The 19,103-nt window shown below is 42.0% G+C and overlaps 1 protein-coding gene across 8 annotated transcripts in view; it reads left to right on the top strand.

The window, feature by feature from the left end:
• Window positions 1-19,103, top strand: part of ncapd3 (non-SMC condensin II complex, subunit D3) — a 96,587-nt gene that overhangs the window by 28,227 nt on the left and 49,257 nt on the right. For 7 of the 8 annotated variants that reach the window (XM_061836461.1, XM_061836460.1, XM_061836466.1 and 4 more), the window contains 9 exons: window positions 1,234-1,302; window positions 2,056-2,220; window positions 11,328-11,389; window positions 11,459-11,546; window positions 11,641-11,774; window positions 16,353-16,425; window positions 16,525-16,650; window positions 16,800-17,052; window positions 17,318-17,356. In XM_061836461.1, the coding sequence (XP_061692445.1) occupies window positions 1,234-1,302; window positions 2,056-2,220; window positions 11,328-11,389; window positions 11,459-11,546; window positions 11,641-11,774; window positions 16,353-16,425; window positions 16,525-16,650; window positions 16,800-17,052; window positions 17,318-17,356 (1,009 nt within the window). The remainder of the gene's footprint in view (window positions 1-1,233; window positions 1,303-2,055; window positions 2,221-11,327; window positions 11,390-11,458; window positions 11,547-11,640; window positions 11,775-16,352; window positions 16,426-16,524; window positions 16,651-16,799; window positions 17,053-17,317; window positions 17,357-19,103) is intronic. The other variant, XM_061836464.1, reaches the window with a different exon arrangement.

Here is a 19,103-nt window from a genome sequence, read left to right as displayed (position 1 = left end):
GGAACAAGATCGAACACCTTCAAGTCCAAAAAACCTAAATAAACCGGTTGGGCAAACTCCCATGCACCTTCGAGGACCCTGCCGATAGTGTAGCGCTGGTTCACTGTTCCACACCCAGGATGAAAACCACATTGCACCTCCCGCATCTAAGATTCAACATCGCGATGGACCCTCCTCTCCAACAGCCCTAAAGAGATCTATCAGGGAGGCTGAGGAGTTAGAACACGCTTCTCTGGTCCCTCTTTTTTTTACAAGAGCGTAGCACCATCCGAGTTTGCCAATCCAGAGGCACAGTGCCCGATGCCCACGTGATGTTGCAGAGGCGTGTCAACCAGGTCAGCCCCACAACATCCATTCTTTGGGCACTCCAGGCAAATCTCATTCACCCCTGGAGCCTACTACAGAGGAACTTTTTAACTACCTCGGTGACCTCAACCCAAGAGATAGAAGAGCCTACTTCATTGACCCCAGACTCTGCTTCCTCATGAGAGAGCATGATGGTGGAATTGATGCGTCTTTGAAGTATACTCCCCATTGACTCACAACATCCCAAGCCAAGGTCTGCCACGCTCTCTCCCCAGTATACAGTGTCAATGGTGCACTGGACGCCAGATGTGGACCAGAATTTCCTCAAAGCCATCTTGAAGTTATTCACCATGACCTCACCAAACTTCTCCCATGTCAAGGTTTTTGCCTCAGTGACCACCAAAGGTCCATTCCGCTTGGCCAGCCCCGACCTATCAGCTGCCACAGGAGTCCCACAGTCCAAAAAGTCCCAAGAGGACTCATTCTTTAGCTTGATGGGATTCCTCACCGCTGGTGTCCACCAAGGTCCTCGGGGATTCCTGCCACCATAGGCCTTGACTACGCCACGGCCACAGGTCCTGTCAGCGGCTACTGCAATCGAGGCACGGAAGATTGCACACACTTGGACTCAATCTCCTCCGCCTCCCGCCTCTGCCAGAAGTTCCCAGCAAACCCTCACAATACATTAGGGCCTGCCTTGTCAGACTCTTCACCCGAGTGTTCAAGACATACAACTGCAAGTTCGATAACACAAGCAAAATCGATCATCGTACTGCAACCTAGAGTGTCCTGGTCCCAAGTGCACATGTGGACACTTCTATTATTTGTGGTGTTTGTTATGGACAATCTCTGGTGAGCAACAAGTCCAATAACAGGCCATTCCTCTGATCACGACCTTCCATGTCTTTGCCCACGTGAGCTTTGAAGGACCCCTTAGAAGGATGGCATCCCCAGCAGGAGAGGACTCAAGCACCTCCTTCGAGGACTACAAAAAGGGTGGGTTCTCTGAATAGCTGTTTATTGCATAGGCAGAAATGGTTAGAACCCATTCCCCCAGCTGTCCACCCACACCTGCTACTTACTTCTCACTCTGGGCAACTCCAGAGAGGAATAGGGCTAAACCTCTCTAAGGAGGACTGGTGCCAGAGGCCAAACTGTGTGGAGGGCAGCCTGACTATATGTAGTTAGAACCTGTCGACTTCACACACCAGCTTGGGCTCCCAACTTGCCAACCTACTTATTGTCTTTAAAGTATACGTGTTGTGTTTTTGAAATAGTTATTCTTGGTAACATAACTATGAATGAAATGACGAAGCGTGTTTATTTTCGCCAAAATGTGGCCGAGTCGTGAATGTGCCACGCAGCTCCGGGCATGGAGGATGAGCCCAACCTCAAAATAGCGACCTCACATTGAGGGATCCAAATGCGATTTAACTCTAAACGCTTAGCTGCCACAAGAGGCTGTGATATCGTCAAGGACCAATCACACCAAGGCTTTTTTCCATATTTGAATTAAAAATAACAGCGTTTTGACCAGAGCAAAGCTAAATTGCGTTGCATATTAAAAAATCTCACTGTCTATTTCTAGGTGTAAAATGTTAACGAGCCAAAGCATGACTCAAACTGACCCAAGATTTGATTTTTAACATTTTTCTGAAAAGACCCATGTACAGTACAGTAGCTTATGTAATTCCACTGATGTTGCTGAACGATGTCAGCCAATACTTATCCCAAGTTTGTTACCTGTAGATGGAAATGGATGAAGAGGAGGAAGAGGAAGAGGAACTCCATTTATCAAGCCAAGACCTTAAAAGGATCCGAAATGCATTGGTTCTTCTGGTTCAAAGTCTCCTCAGACTTCTGCAGACTTTCACACTCAGAGACAAACCCCAAAGTGCCTACAATTGTACTCAGGTAATGAATATAAGGTTTTAAATGACATCAGTTGTAATGTAGACGCACAAAAACTGTCTTTGTGACAGTGGACCTTGGCTTCGCCTTTAATGCAATTGATAACCACATTTTATTAAGTTAGCCTCTCTGGTACTGTTTAGCTGGTTCAGTTATCTGTCAGATCGGGTTTTCTTTGTAAGTATGGATACGTTCTTTAGGAACACATGAAATTCAAAACATCCAACTTTGGTTGTCCCTCTAATGAGTTCATTTCTAATCCTATCCAACCTGCTCACTCAGAGCGAGAACCTCAACATCTTCATTTCTGCTACCTCCAGCTCTGCTTCCTGTTGTCTCTTGAGTGCCACCATCTCGAATCCGTATATCATGGCCAGCCTCATCACTGTTTTATAAACTTTGCCCTTCATCCTAGCGGAGACTTTTCTGTCACATAAAACGCCAGACACCTTCTGCCAACTGTTCCATCCCACTTGTACCCGTTTCTTCACTTCCTTGGCACACTCACCATTGCTCTGTATTCTTGACCCCAAGTATTTGAAGTCATCCACCCTCGTTATCTCTTTTCCCTGGAGTTTCACTCTTCCTCTCTGCCCCTCTCATTCACGCACATATATTCTGTTTTACTTCCGCTAATCTTCATTCCGAGGTTAGGGTTAGTTATCAGTTCTGTGAAGTGGTATATACTACAGATATGTTTTTTAATTAATTCTTATTCTAGAATGACACTTACACGTTAATAATACTGATGGATTAGCATTTTGAAGACAAACGTGGTTGCATATTGACCTTTCTCCCTTTCTTCTCTTGGAAAACGCTCCATGTGTACTTGAGGCAGCCATGTTGGGTCAGGAAGGAAAGGGAAATGACTGTGCTTTGACCATTGAGTTATCCTCTCCTGATACCAAATTATGGCTTCAGATTAAAACACTAAAATATTTTGATATACTGAAGGATATAATGCGTGAAAATCATGATGTCCCAAAAATGGGACGCTGCCCACAAATGGGTTAAATTCTTCTGACACACCTACGGCACATCTCACCGCTGTTCTGCTGCCCTCATACATGTCCTGTATTCTAACATATTTCTCTGCCACACCAGACTTGCGCATGCAGTACTACAGTTCCTCTCTTTGTACAAAAACACAATGTAGCTCCTTCTGACCTTCTCTGTACTTTTCCATGAGCATCCTCAAGACAAATAATGCATCTGTGGTACCCTTTCTAGGCAGGAAACCATACTGTTGCTCGCAAATACTTCTGTCCTGAGTCTAGCCTCCTCTACTCTTTCCCATATCTTCATTGTGTGGCTCATCTAAAAAAAAAAAATAAAAGAATTTTTTAAATAAATAAATAAATAAATATGTAGAATGGAATGCATAAAATATATTGTTCTAGATGTTGAAATCAGTGTACTTTCATATATTGACTAATAGCACGGCTCGAGGAAAAACGAGAGTTCAGTGGGGGTTGGACCTTTCTCAGTCTGTTGGTCCTTGCTTTTCTGCATCTGTACCACCCAGGATTCGCACGCGGCCCTAAAAGTCCCTAAAAACCCCTAAATTTTCGAAGGTACATTTAGGGGCTCCTAAAAGGCCTTAAATAAAAAAAAATCAAAAGGAGGACCTCTACCGCTAAAAAATTCTTTTATTTTAAAAAATAGCGATCAGTCTGGCGTCCAAAACAGCCGGAAATTGTCAACGGAAGTCACCGTGTTGACGACTAATCGCCATCTTGTCGATATTCCATTGTTTGTTTCCGTGAGTAGGCATTTCACTTCATCTTCGTTACGACGCAGCATAGTTCTTTCATCGATCCAACTTGTATCATGGGGACGTGCATTTTTAAATTATGCTTGGGTTGAAAGTAAGGAGTTTGGGAGCTGGGTTCGTCGAGATCCAAAAGATCGGCATATGTTTTACTGCCATCTGTGCAAGCAGAGTTACCAGCTTGAAAAGATGGGCGTCAAAGTGCTGGAGTCGCACCGGAAAAACAGGAGAGACTCTCATCTTCCGTTGGTATGAATCTGCTTCTAAAATATCAAGATAGTGAAGCATCAACTTCAGGCAGTGGTACTAGCAGTGCATGCGCACCTACAGTTGTCCAGTCATCGACTTCAACCAGCCGGAAGTCAGGCTTTATGAATGTAGTTCAATACACGAAGACGGACTCGTTAAAGGCAGAGATCGTGTGGACCTTAAAAGCGATCTTCAGCCATTACGGTTAAAAATCTTGTGAAAATAATTCGAAAGTGTTTGCAGTCATGTTCCCAGACAGTGACATTGCTAAAAACTACCACTGTGAGAAAGGAATACTTCGTACCTGGCTCCGTTTGGCATCGCTGCCCACTTTTCATCTCTACTTCCTCAAAGCCAAAAAAGCCAGAATAGAGACTGACATATCTACGCTTATTGCTAAGGCAGAAGAAAAGAGGAATCTGAGGTTTATCACCGAGGCCAATGCACTCAGAGGCAGAGCAAAGGACAAGAGAGCCACTTTGGCACCTCTGCAGCAACAAATAGAGGAGGCACTGGGTAGGCTCAAGGAGCTAGAGTAGGGGTGCTGAGACAGACATTAGTAGAAGACATTTGTGTATATAGTTGCAATTGTAGTTAGAATCTGTTTTTCTGTAGACTGTTATGTGAAGACATTGACAATGGTCATATCAATGAGAACTACCACAAGGGGCGACAGGTGATCACTATCACAGGTACTGAGGTACTGTAACATTTGATGAACCAAGAACGGTTAATGGCACCATTGGGTGAGTCTTTTTTCCTTACTCTTGATTTCCCACGATGGCCCTAATTTTTTTCCCTTGTTGGCCCTAATTTTTTTGTGTCAGCCCCTAAGAATGCCCCTAAAAAGCCCTTAAATTTTTTGGGTCAGACTGAGTATGAACCCTGCCACCTTCCAGATTGATGGAGTGCAAACATTTGAGAACCGGGGTGTGCAGTATCCCTTTTTTTTTTTTTTTTTTTTTTCCCCCCCCCAGAGCGCTGCTGAGGCACTGCGCGGACGAAATGTGTATGACATCTCCCGGGAATTATACCACCCTCGAAAATCATGTCACTGCCTTGGAGTCCTGCATTTGGGTCTTACCCCACGTTCGTGACAGAACGAACTGCCCAGACATGGACCCTGATGACTTTTTGTCCAGTAAATGATGCCCTTCAGGCGGAGCAGTATGGAAAACGTCTCCTCTGGAGTTTGCGGATTGCGTAGACCTGACCCAGGAGAGAGGTTTAGTTGACCGGCCATCGCCTCTTGTTTTTGTTCCAGCTACTACTGCCCGTGGTGTTCTTCTCTCGCTCATGTTGCGTTGGCACCCAGTCCGCGGAGATCAACCGTCAATCGTGCTTTTTTTTTTTTTTTTTTTTTTTTGGAGCGCTGCTGAGGCACTGAACATACGAAATGTCCGCCATTGAGGGGGAGAAGGCAGGCAACGAGCTTCTGTGCTACTTTAACTGCCCTCCTAAAGCCTTGCTCTGTCTGCCTCAGTGCAGCTCCCGGACCAGATGGAGACACAGTATGTCAGCAGTCTCTCAATTGATGACCGGTAGAAGGCCAGGCGCAACTTTGTGTCGAGATTGTTTTTCCTGAGGACTCTCAGGAAGTGGAGATGCTGCTGAACCTTCTTGATGACCGCTGAGATGTTGTCTGTCCAGGAGTGGTCCTCAGAGATCAGGACTCGTAGAAAACTGAATGGTTACTCTCTCCATACACTCGCCATTGAGTAGTGGAGGCGGTTCAATTCCATTCCTCCTGAACTCCACAATGATCTCGTTTGTTTTTGTAATATTCAGTGTCAGATTGTCGTCTGAACACCAGGTTGTGAGCTTCTGGACCTCCTCTCTATAGGCCGCCTTGTCTCCCTTTCAGATCAGACTGACCAATGTTGTCATCACCAAATTTGATTATGTTGTTCTTGTGGAGTGGGCTGCAGCCAGAAGTGTAGAAATTGTAAAGAAGGGGGCTCAGCAGGCAGCCCAGTGGTGAGCCGGTGCTCGCTCTGCAGGTGGAGAAAAGTTGGGAGCTGATTCTTCCAGTCTGGGGTCTGTTGGTCAAAACATCTTTGATCCAGGTGCATGTCAGAGGAGGAAGGTCCGGGATGGCTAGTTTAGTGAACAGAATGTCCGGTCTGCTCTACCATTGGGTTTCACGTAGTATCTTCATTCCTCTCCTTTCCGGTGCACGCCTCCATCTTTTTAACTGTTCCTCCACCTGCTCCCCGCTTTCACTGCAGATCACAGTGTCATCAGCAAACATCATGGTCCAAGGGGATTCCAGTCTGATGTCATCTGTCAGCCTATCATTACCACAGCAAACAGGAAGCCGCTCAGAGCGGATCCCTGATGCAGTCCCACCTTCACCTTAAATTCTTCTGTCACATCTGTCTGTCACATCTATAACTTATACTCATCTGGTACCCCTCGTGGGATGCCAATTGCATCAACGTATGTCGGATCTCCATCTTTCTAAGAGGACCTTCGCCTTCGGGAGGAACCAAGAGGAGGTCCAAAGATGGATACGGCCAATTGTATATCCTCTGCTTTGGATGGAAACGCAGTCACAGATACGAGCAGTGAAACCAGTGCACACGTTCCTGGTGCATTTATCAGTGTGTCATACAACTTTTGACCAACACAACACCACCACACATCGCTGCATGGGAGCAGTGGGGCAGTTTCCCGATGGATATCAAGACACCATGTTTTGTTGAAACTTCCCACCTTAACACCTGTCCCTGTAAAGCTACATTACAACATTAGTAGAAAATATCAGTTTATCATTTACTGCCTTAGTGGTTGGATAAACACTATTCCATTTCTGACAAGTGGTGTTAGGAGTTGTTTTAGTCATTACCTTCAGGGTACACTGTATTGGGATTTCTGCTGGAATGACATGTAGTAGTGGCTGAGGGCCCATACACGTGATGCAACTATAGTTTACCCTGTTAGGTTTTTTTCTACATCAATAACAACCAGTTGTTTACTATTTGTATAAATAAATAAATGTTCCTCACGCTTTTTCGGTTAAAATACGGTTAAAATACTTCAACTCCCTTAGAAGTTAGCTGGGATTGGCTCCAGCTCTGTCTCCGAATAAATGCGGCGGAAGCGTTGCGTCAGGAAAGGCATCCGGTGTTAAAAAAAAAAAAAAAAAAAAAGTTACCGACGCACCACCATGACAATGGCACAAAAATGGTTTTACACATCAATGCTGATATAATTTCTTAAATTGTTTTTCATTCTCTAACTTTGTGGATTGTAAGAAGATTGGTGTTTCAAGTTCATGTGGAACATGAGCCCATTTTCTCGACCACTTTGTTGACAAAATGTCTTCCATTGGTATGATGTCTTTGCGTAATGTTTCAGCTACAGTTAGTGAGTCAGGTTGTTTAGCTGGGAATATTTCTACCCATTTTGAAAGAGCATCAGCGATGACTAAACTATTGTTTTCCCTTACTTTTGTTTAGTTCAATGAAATCAATGTGTATTTTCTGGTACAGCGTTGGCCCCACAGCTCTGAGGACCCGGATTCGATCCCGGCCCTGACCGTGTGGAGCCTGCATGTTCTCCCCGTGCATGCGTGGGCCCCCTCCGGGACTCCGGTCTCTTCCCACATCCCAAAAAAAATGCAACATTAATTGGACTCTCTAAATTGCCCCGAAGTGTGATTGCGAGTGTGGCTGTTCGTCTCCATGTGACCTGCAATTGGCTGACAACCAGTTCAGGGTGTCCCCTGCCTCCTGCTCGTTGACAGCTGGCATAGGCTCCAGCACACCCCGTGACCCTTGTGAGGATAGGCGGCTAAGAAAATGGATGGAGGGATGGATGGATGTGTAGCCTGAGGAAACTGACCACGTTTTGGATGGACATTCCCTTGTGGATTATGTCGAGCACAGTTTAAACAAGCCCTATAATTTTTTTTTTTTTTTGCATGCAAGTTAAATCCATGGGTCATGTAATGCCTTTGTACTAGGGCTACCATTCCCCTTGTTGAGACCGGAGACTTCCCATGGTTCAAGATTTCTGCCCACTTAAAAACATTTTTGGGTAGAATGTGTTTTGTATCTGTATCTTATTTTTCCACATTTTGGTAAGCTTTGCTGTTGCATTTTGTTTAACACATCTGAAAGTATGTCTTCATTCGTTGCAATGTCAGCTAATCCCATAAAGGTTTTGGCTGCTACTTCTTTTGCAGTTTTATGTGTAGATCCATTTCCTCATGATACTTTGTCTGTATTTGATGTGTGTACTGCACATTTATATATGGCTATTTCTTTTGGTAATTGAACTGCTATGAGTAAATTTTGTAGTAGCTCTGCATGTCACTGTTTTCCCTGTAGTTGTCACTATCCCTCTATTTTTCCAGTATTGTCTGTATATATTGTGATACCACCGTGAATACAGCAGCATCTGGTCTCAGATTGTTTAAGACTGTCCAATAAGATATTGTCCGTACAGTTCAGTCGTCCTAATCCAAATCTGGTTCTTTTTCTGTCCAATCAGGAACATCTCGTCCTACCAATGCAAATTGTCCCAAACTCTTCCACTCTTAATAGGTTTGTTTGTGCAATGATGTGTGTGGTGGTTTCCATTCCTTGTGTAATGCATTTAGTTTGTCAGTCTTGTTCCTGCCACTACGACTGATATACCATCTGAGTACAGGTTTTTCAATCATGTCTCAAGCTCTTTGCAGCAAGAGATCTCCTGTTCTTGTGGGAGGTTTGTTTGGAATATCTAAGGTGTAATAATAGACTGCTGGGTTCCTATTTTGTAAGATATTTAATTGTCCTCCCAGTAATTCATTTTTTTCTTTACTTCTGTATTTCCTGTCAGAGAGGGAAGAAAGCCCAGTCCTTGTTTCAGCAAGCCATCTCTTCCCAACAAACATATGGGGCAAATTAAAAAGTTGCATTTTGGGAGCATTAGTTGTGACATTTTTGATGGGGAGATGGCTGCTCTAGTTATGCGGTGGTAGGTGTTTTGTTTTTAGGACAGTCACGTGAAATGTGACCTTTTTCTCCACAACACCAACAAATAATTTCTTTTTGATCAAATTTGCATTCCCTCCCCATTACTCTTCCCCTGCCTCTTCCTCATCTGCGGCAACGATTATTAAATGTTTCGCATAAAGCGCCATAAATTTCTCCTTCCTCTGACAGAAAGGTGTCAACTTTCTTTTTCTTATTCTGTAGCACTCTTTCTGCGTGTAGTGCTTGGTTAACGTATTGTTATAGGCTGCCAGTCAGTTTGCCAACCCATTGTTTTTCAATCCATTGTTTTGTAGGATTATTTGAATTTGCATGAAGAGCATTTTTTAATTGCTCTTGATACACACTCACTGGAGTGTGATCTTCAGGATTGCCACTGTTTGCTTTAAAACATGCAGTCATTCCAATTCTATATTCTTCAAGTGGTTCATTTTATTTTGCTCTTCCAATGGCAGAAAAACTTGCTTTTTGTCTAAATCTAGCAGAAGTGTGCTATATTAACCCTTGAACTCCCTGCTGCTGTGAGAAAGTACTTTGTCATCCAAATTTGTTGTACTTCCACACCATTTAAGTTGTAAGATTTTCTCAAGTCTTCCGTTTCCTGGACGAATTATGTTACGCCAATTTTATGAGATGTGATACTTTTTATGGCCGTTTTCACATCTTGAATCCATTTTTTTTAATTTTGTGTTTCTTATTTTATCCTCCAGTACCTATATATATTTTGTGTGTATGTGTGTGTTGAGCTGGCCATCAAAGCCATTTTGTGTTATCCCCAAATTTAGATGTTTTATTTTAGTAGGACATTGGCTTTTTACAAAACAATCGTCCTTATGCATTTTTTTTTCTTCTCAGATATTTTGTATCAACTATTTTGCTATTTATCAACTATTTTGCTATTTGTTTTTACCCTGTTGGAGCCAGTGGTTCATCGAGAGTGACTATACTGACTTCCCTCTGAAGAGGGTGACAATTACTTTCTGTTTGAGGTAATTCTGAAGCTTCTACCACAAATGTCGAAAAATTCTTACCTCTGCATCCTCAAACAATTTCCGGTTCAAATAAGGTAGCGAACATCCACTCACACTTTTACACATGCACACGTTTCACGGAGATCAAGTATGTACAGGACACACGTTCCCCTTTTCTCAGTTTTATAGATCAATTATTCTACTCCATAGGGACTAGTATTCTCGAGGTTTGGTTCTGCCCCAGTCACCCAGCCCATTCACTCATTCCTCATGAGTGTGGGAGTTCCCTACTCACCAGCGATGCCTTTACTTCCTTTGGCTTCTCGTCAACCCCCAGCCTCCAGACGCATAGTTGAGGCCCAGTCCCTGAAAGTGGCGTGGCCTCGGTCTTTGCCTGGACATCGACTCAGCCCCTGGAAACCTCAGGTATCTTGAGAGCCAGCTCGAAGGACCAAGTACATGTCAGGTTTACCAATTAGACATTTCATTAAACGGAACAAAAAGGAAGCAAAGACACCAGTTCAAGTCTCGCGAGGAGAAGAACTGTCTCGTACAATTCACCACTGCACTCTCTGATTATCCTTTCCTCAACACCTCTATTTATTTAGTTTTAAGAGCCCCCTTATTTACATGGATGTTACAAAAAGGAGACGACAAGCAAAACAGTTTGAAACAAGGTGTACATGTTGGTTCGTGTGCATGTATTGAAGATTGCTGAATACATGTGTGGTCATCATTTCTTTAACATGCAGCAGTTCTAACAATTCTGATTAGATGTTTTTGTTCTTGCTATCTCCTGCTAGGCAGCTGCCACGTTATCTAGAGCAGAGCAAAGTATTTCTTTACTGGATGCAGATGTATGATAATTATTTTCAAAATTCTTCCTACATTTAGTCAATGCATATTATTTTGTGATTAATCACATGTATTGATGCTTTAATTTTGACAGCTCGTTTCTGTGTTTTTGTGTGTGTACGTGTGCGCTGCTGGGATTTTTTTTCTTTAAGCATTTTGTATTGAATTTTTATATATGAAAACCACTATATAAATAACATTTGATTTGGTAATGATTTACATTGCAGGCATTTTTTTTTCTGATCTGCAGCCTTTTTGAATTTACCCTTTTTTTGTCTACAGATTTTTAGCAAGTTGCTTTACTTTGAGCCAGTCATTGGAGAGATAAACTTTGCTGTTGGACAGTAAGTTAATATTTTGTTTCTTTATCACACTATTTATACAGGAACCTGCTGATTGTTGTTTCTATTCAGAAATATTAATAAAATGCAGAGCATCCCTGAGATGGCCTTCTATGGCATGCAGATGATTTGCACACCAAAACATGGAGACCAAAAAGAAGTATTTTTAAATCACATATTTTTAGTGTAACCATAGATAATGCGTAATAGAAGGTTGTTAATCATCTGGATTGTCTGTTTCTCAACCTGTCCAGTCCCTGAGGAGAGTTTTCCACAGACTTCTCTATGTGATCCTGATGATGAATAAAGGCGACAGAGGGAGACCAACCTTGCTTGTACCAACTCCTGCAGTACTCGCCGCACGTGATCAAGCCATACAATTTGTCTGGTAAACAGTATTGAGGGTCAACTTTCAAACCAAATACAAAATTTAATAAATTTGAAGATGGTAATTTTTATTAGGTTTTGCATTGTTAAAGTACAGTACTGGTTCTTCAGAGTTACTGCTGCAGTGCTACCTCACGACAGTGCGGTTCACTTTACTTGGTCTTGTGATAACACTTTTTTTTGTGTTCAATTTTTTACAGTGTAGCAGATTTTTTTTGCAGAGTCGGAATGCACATTGTGTTCTGATTCGCAAAGCGAAACCAGGATGTGTGCTGCATCCTAATTGGCTGACTGTAGACCATTGTTAACTGTTCGAAGTATCGGGCCGCGCCATAGAGGGGTGGAGGTCTTAGGTGGCTGCTGGCCCCATAGAGTATGAACGGATCCCGCGTTGTGCCATGGCAGTAGTCCTGGAACTATCGCCGCAAAAAAGAGGATGCATTTAGGTGCTCAGTCATTACAGAAAGTGGGGGGGAACCTTCCGCAACAACAAATGTGCACATGAAACACATTGTCTCTAAGCCAAGCGGATGTAGTGAACGAGCATGGGCTTCTCTGATTGCCGAAAATAAACAAACAAAAATAGGGTGCCTGGGTGTCCATGACCTTTTCAAAGTACAGTCGCACACATGCACGAAGCTAAGCTATGAACAGTCATAGAAAATTGAGTGACATTAATGGAAAATAGTTCTAATGCCACCACAATGATGTTGAAAGATTATGGACTGAAGCCTGATAAACATAGCCATCCTGCTTACGCCAATCAGCTGATAAATCAAAGTATAACGGTATGAAGTTGCAACAAAGACGTGTTGTCTTAAAACCTAAACGTGACAATCCATTTTAAACTCAATCATCCCACCGAATTTCTTAAGTTGGGAACAAAAAACAACATTTCCCATTTCACGTCATCTTGCAATTATGGAACCATTTGCCCAAAAAAATGCAAATAACAAATGTGACAGCATATGGTGCACACATGTTCACATTCCATAAAGTATAGTGTTACGCACTTACTATTGTAATAGATATGGCCATTCAACATATTGACAAAGGCTACAGACTTTTGAAAAGTACCGGGCGGTGTGGTCGCCCGCATTGAGTACCGCTTAAGGATGCAGGTGGTTCTTGCGGTGTTTCGTCGTGGCTTCAGTTCTCTGTTTTATGAGAATACTCTCACCCAGAAAAAGAAGGCACCAAAAAAGACCCATTGTTGTTTTTCACTCTTAAGCACACACCTGCTTTAGCGGAGAAAGATGCTACAGCAGAGCTGCAGAAAGGGGGGAAAGGAAAAAGCCAGTCGTGATTAATACTTTTTTTTGTGTTCAATCTCATAGATTGAACATTAAAATATTTTTTTTTCTAAAAACTTTTATTATTGGACAACGCTTATCCTGGATAATGCAGAGGGAAATCGATGGAGTGATGTTTAGATATTTATTTCTCAAATATTTTGGCCTCTAACAGGTTTTGATCTTGACAGTACTGCCCTCTTTTTTTAACTATGAAGGTTCGAACTTTGAGAGTGTTTAAATGAAAAATGTGAGAAAATGTTAATGGCTGGCCGAGAAAAACTCTTCCTCCATTACCAAAAATCCCCACAGTTGTCTCGTGACTAATGATGTCCCAAGTAGACTTAAGGCTGAATTTGTTGGCCTAATCACAATCGCCCGATTATTGGCATTTTATGCAGATGAGCTTTAATGGGATATTCACTGAGCCGAGTCATCCAAAGACATTTACTCCATCTAAATCGTGCACAGTATATCTATATATCTCTTATTTTTTATATACAGTAGGAGGACAGCTCTCGCTTGGAGTGAACGGGTTGGATAGGATTAGAAAGGAGCTTATTAGAGGGACAGCCAAAGTTGGATGTTTTGGAGACAAGGTTAGAGAGAGTAGACCAAGATGGTTTGGACATGTTCAGAGGTGAGAAAGTGTGAGTAAGTATTTTGGTAGAAGAGTGCTGAGGATGGAGCTGCCAGGCAAAAGAATGAGAGGTGCCGAGGATGGAGCTGCCAGGCAAAAGAACGAAAGGAAGACCAAAGAAAAGGTTGTTGGATGTTGTGAGGGAGGACACAAGGACAGTGGGTGTTAGAGAGGAAGATGCATGATAGGCTTAGATGGAAAAAGATGACACGCTGTGGCGACCCCTCACGGGACAAGCCAAAATGACTGTCTTTTGACATAGTACTGAAATAGAATAGTGATTCGGATATTGAATCTGGTTCATTGTGGTAAAGAGGGAGCTAAGTTGATAGCCGAACCTCTCAATTTACCAGTCAATCTTAAGTTCTGACTCTTACCTACGGTCACGAGCTGTGGGTCGTGACCAAAAGAACGGATACAAGGTTCCTCCGCAGGGTGTCCGGGCTCTCTCTTAGAGATAGGTTGAGAGACTAAGTGTCGAGCCGCTGCTCCTCCGCATTGAGAGGAGCCATATGAGGTGGCTGGGGCATCTGATTCAGATGCCCCCCGGATGCCTCCTTGGTGAGATGTTCTTGGCACCTTCCACTGGAAAGAGACTCTGGGGACGTCCCAGGACAAACTGGCGAGGCTATGGCTCTCAGCTGGCCTGGCCTCGGAACACCTCGGGATATCTCCATAAGAGCTGGGGAAGGGGAAGTCTGGGCATTCCTGCTAAAGCTACTGGCCCCCGTGACGTGACTTGGAGAAGCTGTAGAAGATGGATAATCATATGCCACCCCTGTACAGATGTAGAGGACTAGTTTTCTCACTCTGCACGAGTAAAGCAGGTGGTTGTTTGAGCGTAATTGCCTAGGAGATACTGGGGATGCCAGAGGAGACACCAGGGACCGTGGTCCAATCTCCCGAACATGTAGCTCATGGCTACAATTGCAGTAATAAAAATAATCCAGTCCATTTACTTAATTTGAACGTGTGCATCGGTTGCACATGATTTAAAATTTATTAAAATAACAAGAAAGATCTTCTTCAAATCCACCTTTATGTCTGACCATCTCTTTTGTGTGCGTTCTTGTGACATGCTGTCCCATTCGCTCCTCTTTCACTTGTTAAGGCTGGAGGAGAGCCTCACAAAAGAGGATTTTCTTGGATACCTCCACCTCATTGAGCAACTTTACATTCAGAAAAACATTTTTCTTTTTTACCTTGATCATTTTAATTTTGTTTCTAATCATGCAGACATTGGGATCTCAAGGGCAGGGTTAATTTTAAGACGATTTGATTTAAATTGGGGATGTGGTCAGGAATGAGCCAGGTACTCCGTGCGCTCAATTCTACATTGATTGGAGATGAATGAAAGAAATGTGGTTTAATTCATGCGATTGCACAGATTCATACATCTGGTTGTTTTTGTGCGTATGTTTTCGGCATTTGAGCAAACACCATGTTTCAGTAGGATGTCCATGCAAGTCTTTGTACATGAGCCCCCAGCCCTCCAATTACCACCATGACCAACATTGCATAGAAGACTTAAGCGTTCATCAAAGTATTTAATTCCTATAAAGTAAATTCGGCATTTTAATAAGCCACTGAAACATCCAGTTTGAATGTTAATGCTGTGCTTAAATATACAAAAATAAAATTAACTGTACTTAACGGTTCAGTTAAAATGTACATAAGTTAAAAATTGTACTTTGATCATTTCTTTAAACAGTTCTCAACGATTACATGTAAATATTAAACGTAAAAGTAGACTTAAATCCACTTTATACTCCCGCTGTCTCGCGTCCGAGAATGCCTTCATTACATCACGTGACCCATGTATTGCCCCATTTAGCACCTCTCCGTATCTTAGTTTGCTGCATGTCAAAAAAGCTGGCTTTGCTGCGAAAGCCGTGGCGCTCATCTCTCATTTTAGTCACTTGCTGTGATGATGTCTCACCATTTGTCACGCCACACAGATAATCTACACTGCTGCCTTTTTGATCGATTTTGCAGCATAATTAAACATATCTTCTGGTCATTTAGGTTCATTTGTTCAAGTAGCCACGCTTCCACGACTGCAATTGTTGCTTTTTTCCTTATGGAAAGGAAAGTAAAAATGACTACTGGGAATGATCAAATGTGCTGAGGAAACCCCACCCTGTGGGGTCTTAGCCATTACCAGTCGTAGCGACACCTCTGACTTATAGGGAAAAACTGCAATATATTTTGGAAACACTAGCACCTTGGTTGCGCATGAGTATAAAGCCAAACAACCTTCAGAAGAGCTGCCGTGATGTCAGTGCATTAGTCAAACGGGGCAGTATAAAGAAAGTTTTATCCAGTGATTCTTTGATGTAACACTAGATGGAGCCCACATAAGTGGTAACACAATTAGGAAATCACTAGCTTTTTTTTTTTCCTCGATTTTCAGTGGTAGTGAAACACATACTGTCCTTTATAAATAGGCATTTAATTTTGTGAGTTTGTTAGTTCTTTATTCTGAATGTCGTACCAGGGCGGCAGTCGACAAATTCCTTGTGTGTTGTGACACACTTGGCCAATAAAGCTGATTCTGATGCTTTTGGGATTAGTAACATAAGTACTTTCCATTTGAATCATTTTACTATTTGTACTCTAACCTGATTCTTTGCATTTGAAATTTCAGTCACATTGTGAATGAGCTGAAGGATCTGGCACTTCCTTTCTTAAAAGTGCTCCTGCAGCACATTTGTTTCCAGGTTAGTCATTCAGATAAAATATTGTGCTGGTTGTGATGTTTCAGTAGCACTTTGTCATTTTATGTAATGTCATTCAATGTATTTTTCTCTGACACCTAGATTGTGGAAAAATGTGAATTTAGATACCATGGAGCCCAGGCTGTTGGCATCCTGACATCTGAGATGTCAAATACAGACTATGCACACTTCATCAGGTGGCTGCATAACTTCTCAAGACACTCAAAGGTAGTATCTTTACTCTTTACAAATAGTACATGCAGATTAAAAGTAAGGTATGTTTAGTACATGATAATACAGCTTCATTGTGATAACTATTACTTTGACATCTTCACAACAAACAAAATGTTCACCAATATTGTTGGCTGGTTTGGTAGATGGTGTCACGCCTGTTCTCTGTGGATGTCGTGATGGTTCTACTCGGGCAGCCGGAGAGGAGGCCTGAGGAATATGACGATCCGAGTCTTTCCTGCTACTTGCCACACCAGTTCCTAATTCAGAGCCTCTTGTTTGCGCGACGTAATGACCCCTCACCCACTGTCCAAAGCCACTTCTTCACCTGCCTGGCCCAGTGTCTGGAATTGCCTTCACACAATGCCACCTATGCTGTCCAAAACCTCTTCTCTGCCAGTAATTCCAAATATTTTTTTCTCCTAAAAAGCTCATTCTTGTCTCAATTTCCCATCTCATAATGCTGAATTTATTATTATGTACTTTTGAACTGAATTCATTAATCAGCACAACCTTTAAAAACTCCCTCAGAAGTGTCAATTACAGTATGTCAACAGTTCCTAGAATATTTTTCAATTTTTTTTTTGTCAATTCAATGCAAAGGAAATGTGGATGTTTTTGTTACTCCAGAATCACTGAATTACACTTACCTCTGTTTTTCTAGCTGTAACACAGACTGTATTGGAAGGGGAAAGTACAGAAGGTAAAGTCTTGTTTGTCTTTGTAGTGGTTTTGAATTAACTTTAAAGTGGATGTAACATCAATTTTTAAGTCAAGTTATCTTATCTAGATGAAAATATATGTTCAACTGTACCGTAAAATGCATATCTTATTCGATGTTTTTACCCAAAAATGTAAATTTATGAATGAAAGTTCGCGAACTTTGACCTACTTTACCAGACCTAGAGAAACGGCTCCTTTCGTGTGGCTTAGCTCTGACGTCACAGCTAGGAGACATGCTATTGTGCACTAGCTTTTAGTCGTTACATTGCAGAAAAACCCATTCATTTCGAGAATTCCTCAGTGATTGTAAGCTAAAAACAATCTATAAAAATGGTGAAGACGTGTGTGGTTCATTTTTGTAGCAATTCAAATTATTCAGGTCACAGTTAATATTATTTTCCCAAAGACCCAAGCCTCAGAAGACGGTGGGTCAGGTTTGTACAAACGAAGAAAGGAAATTTTTCCAAACCCAGTCAGTAGTCTGTCATATGCAGTGAACATTTCACCCTGTACTATTTTACTGGAGGACTCATGTCTGAGATGGATTTTAAATGTAAAAAAAAAAAAAAAAATGTTTAACCTGGATCAGTGCCTACCATACAGCCAGTTCTGACACTTGAACAGATCAGTGTCGCTAAAGGGACCAGATGCAAACTTGGATCAGCTGCTTAACCTGGACATGGTTCGACAAGCTCAGCCCCCACACAGAAAGTACCAAAACTGTAAAGAACTTTTGCTAAAAGACAAGTTGCAGAGGTATGTTGATCATCTTTTATTTCCTGAAAACTTTGAACACTGTTACCATGGTTGAATTAAAGCAGCATATGTCATTCACGGCGAACAGCAAATTGTGACCATTCTCAACTAGAAAAACTGGATAATATTGTGTATAAACAGCGGCACGGCGGAGCAGCCGGAAAGTGTCATTTTTCTATATTAATTACAGATTTTGCAAGAAGCATCTTCTGCACAAGAGGCTGACATCGAACCAGCGGATGCTGAATCTCCATCTATGGTACATTCCAAAAGTTGCCAGACGGTTGAAGTGCCTGTTCATGAGAAAGGAACACATCTTTTTGGCTGCAGAGAGGATATTGCAAGCTCAGGTGTCCTCAAGATGCTCATATTGACAGACCAAATAAGCATTCATTGAAAATGTTATGAAAAATATTTATACACAATGTAACCATACAGTTCAATAAAAATGTGATGATTTTTGTTCTGTGGTGTATGTTTACTTCATAAACCAACACAAACGTCAACATTTACACAAAGAAAAAACAAAAAAAAATCTGGATGTAGACCATTTAAATCCAGTGTCGCAAATCTTAGACACACAGCAGGATGGAAGCGGCACACGTTTTTTTTATTTTTTTTTATTTATTTTTTTTAAAAACCTACAATTCCCCAACACTATCTCACAAGCTGTCTATAAGCAGTATCGACCTGAAAATAAGAAGGTATACTCCTATGACAATTTCCCAGAGGGACTTTGTTTGAACAAGCATTGATTGGACAAATATTGCTTTTAGCAGGAAAATCTGAATGTAAATGGCAAAAAGCTGGGCTGATTTGGAGAAATATTAATATAATTTTTAAAATAGCTCTCATGCTTTTGAAAATCCAGTCACTGCCGATACTGTTGCCTGAATTGGAGATCTGTAATCTCAAGTACTCACGAGTTCAGACAGCTGGCAATACATCCTGGGTGCACTGCAGTGGAAGGT

This window comes from Syngnathoides biaculeatus, chromosome 12 (assembly GCF_019802595.1).
Source record: "Syngnathoides biaculeatus isolate LvHL_M chromosome 12, ASM1980259v1, whole genome shotgun sequence".
In the NCBI taxonomy this organism is placed as follows: Eukaryota; Metazoa; Chordata; class Actinopteri; order Syngnathiformes; family Syngnathidae; genus Syngnathoides; species Syngnathoides biaculeatus.
The sequence above is the reverse complement of the archived record's forward strand: the minus strand, read 5'-3'. Positions and strand labels throughout refer to the sequence as shown.